Consider the following 1,061-nt stretch of genomic DNA (forward strand, 5'->3'; position numbering starts at 1 on the left):
GACCTCTTTGTTCTTAGTCAATCGACAAACTTGAAAAAATTGTATGACAAAAAACGGGCACATATAATATTGATCTAATTCGGCTGCGAAATTTTTTTTTGTCGGAAAGTAATCGAGAATCTTTCGAACTTAAATAAGACCAAAATGAAATTCCCGCGATCGAGACCAGTGGAGAGACCGCGCACGGAAGCCAGCGATGTTTATCACTTACTTGCAACAGGTACTCCATGTGCAACACTTTGTACGGGCGTAACGGACGCTTGACGATCGTGGAATGCGACTGTGACATCGCGCGTGCGACGATCGGCGGCAAGGCGCGCTCCACCAAACACGATGTAAATGCGTACACACACGTGACGTCCGGTCAAATAAGATACGGGACGTCTCTTTTCGGGCGCGAAATCTTCTTTGTTTATACAGGATTGGATTCTAGATGCGTAAGGATTTCACTTGACGCTCGTAAAATTATTTACCTTTATTATATCCTTATTATTTATCAAATGTTAAACAAGGACAAATAATACTCATGAATGAACGTCAAAACCTACTCTCTATAACAGAGTCTGTCTGCGGAATAACAAACTTTTGATTGGCTTATCGTTTTTGTTAACTTCAGTAGAATTCAAATTAGAATAAGTAAGATAGTTATACAAATTAAAAAGAAATATTTACATTGTGTATCATATACAATTAAATAATAGTATAAACACACACACACACACACACACACACACACACATATGCACGCACGCACACGCTTTTTTCTAACACTTGTTTTGACAAAATTCCCGTGGCCAGACTCTGCTATCTATACAAGACGTGTTTGGTACTGACTTTTCTAGAGGAATTAGAAAGCTATTTAAGAATAAGAAGAATCGATGTATTTAGACACGTTACTTGAAATTACACACTAGTTCGAAAAACAAATTATTTATTATATCCGAAATGGCAAAGAAAATCAATTGAGCCTATTTAGAATTTGATTTGGTTATTCGATAATGCTCGCAATTCGCTGGCTTGAGTAAAAATGCCCGATTTCATAGGAGATATATATATATATA

General features: G+C 37.0%; 1 protein-coding gene across 3 annotated transcripts in view; it reads right to left on the reverse strand.

Moving 5' to 3' along the window:
* The window catches only part of LOC108690881 (UTP--glucose-1-phosphate uridylyltransferase), an 11,186-nt gene that overhangs the window by 7,504 nt on the left and 2,621 nt on the right, over positions 1-1,061 (reverse strand). The window contains exons 1-2 of one of the 3 annotated variants that reach the window (XM_018198405.1): positions 835-886; positions 212-429 (exon numbers count right to left, since the gene is read on the reverse strand). The exons of 1 other annotated variant lie outside the window; for it this stretch is intronic. In XM_018198405.1, the coding sequence (XP_018053894.1) occupies positions 212-289 (78 nt within the window). In that variant the 5' untranslated portion in view covers positions 290-429; positions 835-886. Of the gene's footprint in view, positions 1-211; positions 484-834; positions 887-1,061 lie in introns of those variants that run through there. One more of the 3 variants, XM_018198404.1, reaches the window with a different exon arrangement.

Source organism: Atta colombica, unplaced genomic scaffold (genome assembly GCF_001594045.1).
Source record: "Atta colombica isolate Treedump-2 unplaced genomic scaffold, Acol1.0 scaffold38, whole genome shotgun sequence".
Taxonomy (NCBI): Eukaryota; Metazoa; Arthropoda; class Insecta; order Hymenoptera; family Formicidae; genus Atta; species Atta colombica.